This window comes from Capsella rubella, unplaced genomic scaffold (assembly GCF_000375325.1).
Source record: "Capsella rubella cultivar Monte Gargano unplaced genomic scaffold, Caprub1_0 scaffold_6, whole genome shotgun sequence".
NCBI classification, from domain to species: domain Eukaryota; kingdom Viridiplantae; phylum Streptophyta; class Magnoliopsida; order Brassicales; family Brassicaceae; genus Capsella; species Capsella rubella.
The window spans coordinates 10282807-10284043 of NW_006238918.1; the positions used below are offsets into that span (position 1 = coordinate 10282807).

Below are 1237 nucleotides of genomic sequence, written 5' to 3' on the forward strand. Positions count from 1 at the left end.
GAGTCTCTTGCAGAGAGTGAAATACATGGAATTGGAGGGTTTGACTTTTTGTTTGGAATGGTTACTTGGCATGAGCTCCTTTCTGCTTTTAACATAGTAAGCAAAATTCTTCAATCAGAGGATATGGATATAGATGCTGTTATTTTTCAACTAAAGGGGCTTGTTTCTTTTTTGAAAGATTATAGAGAAACTGGTTTTGAGCAATTAAAAGTTGAAGCTACACGTATTGCAAATGATATGGAGATTGAACCAGCAATTTCTATGAAGCGAAAACGTACCAGAAAAAACAAAAGACATTTTGATGAAGATGTTCAAAATGATGATGAAGGTATGGTTTTACAAGGTGAGGAAGGCTTTAGGATTAATTATTTCTTAAACATCATGGATCAAGTGATTGTTTCTATTGAGACGAGATTTGAACAATTTCAAAGGTATGATCAGATTTCCGGATTTTTGTTTGATTTAAAGAAGCTGAAATCTGGTAATGATGAGGGGTTGATGGAATCTTGTGTTAAGCTAGAAGCTTTTTTGACGCATGGTGTGCACTCTGACATAAGTGGAAAAGATTTATTTTTAGAGTTAAAACTTCTGAAAGAAGTTTTACCAAGAGAGATTAAAAGGGCTATAGAGGTGTTGGATTTTTTTTTTAAATAATAGAGGGTTGTTATCCGAATACGTGGATTTCTTACCGTATATTGTTAACGATTCCGGTTTCAGTTGCCTATGCAGAAAGAAGTTTTTCAAAGTTCAAGATGATAAAGAATTATCTACGTTCTACGATGTCACAAGAAAGATTGAATGGATTAGATATGATGTCTATCATGAGAAATATGGTTGAAAATCTCGACTATGAGAAGCTGATCAATGAATTTGCTAAAAGACAAATTAGGAAGGTTGATTTTCGTTTAGCAAAGTAAACTAGATCTTTTTATTTTGTTGCAATTTTTAGTAACTTTTTCATTTGACTATATTTAATCATTTTTAGTCATCTAATGAATGTTTAATACTGATCTTTTTATCTTTAATATATATATAAGAGAAGACCACATTTTTTAATATGCTTTAAACCACATATCGGCTAGGACCGGTCCTGCTAGGAAGTTATTTCTAGTGTCACGTGAGTGTGAACAAAACACAAGAAATATTTGTTGGTCATCATGCAGAGTTAGTTGACAAACCTTAAGATTTTTATGAAATAATGCACTAGCTGTCAAACAAAAATGGGTTTAGTGGGTCG

At 32.5% G+C, this 1237-nt stretch overlaps 1 protein-coding gene across 1 annotated transcript; it reads left to right on the forward strand.

The window, feature by feature from the left end:
- The first annotated feature begins 381 nt into the window (after positions 1–381).
- LOC111829945 lies at positions 382–838 on the forward strand. Its single transcript, XM_023780267.1, has 2 exons — positions 382–431; positions 718–838. Exons 1-2 carry the CDS (start codon positions 382–384, stop codon positions 836–838), a joined length of 171 nt encoding a protein of 56 aa, XP_023636035.1.
- The last annotated feature ends 399 nt before the right edge of the window (positions 839–1237 follow it).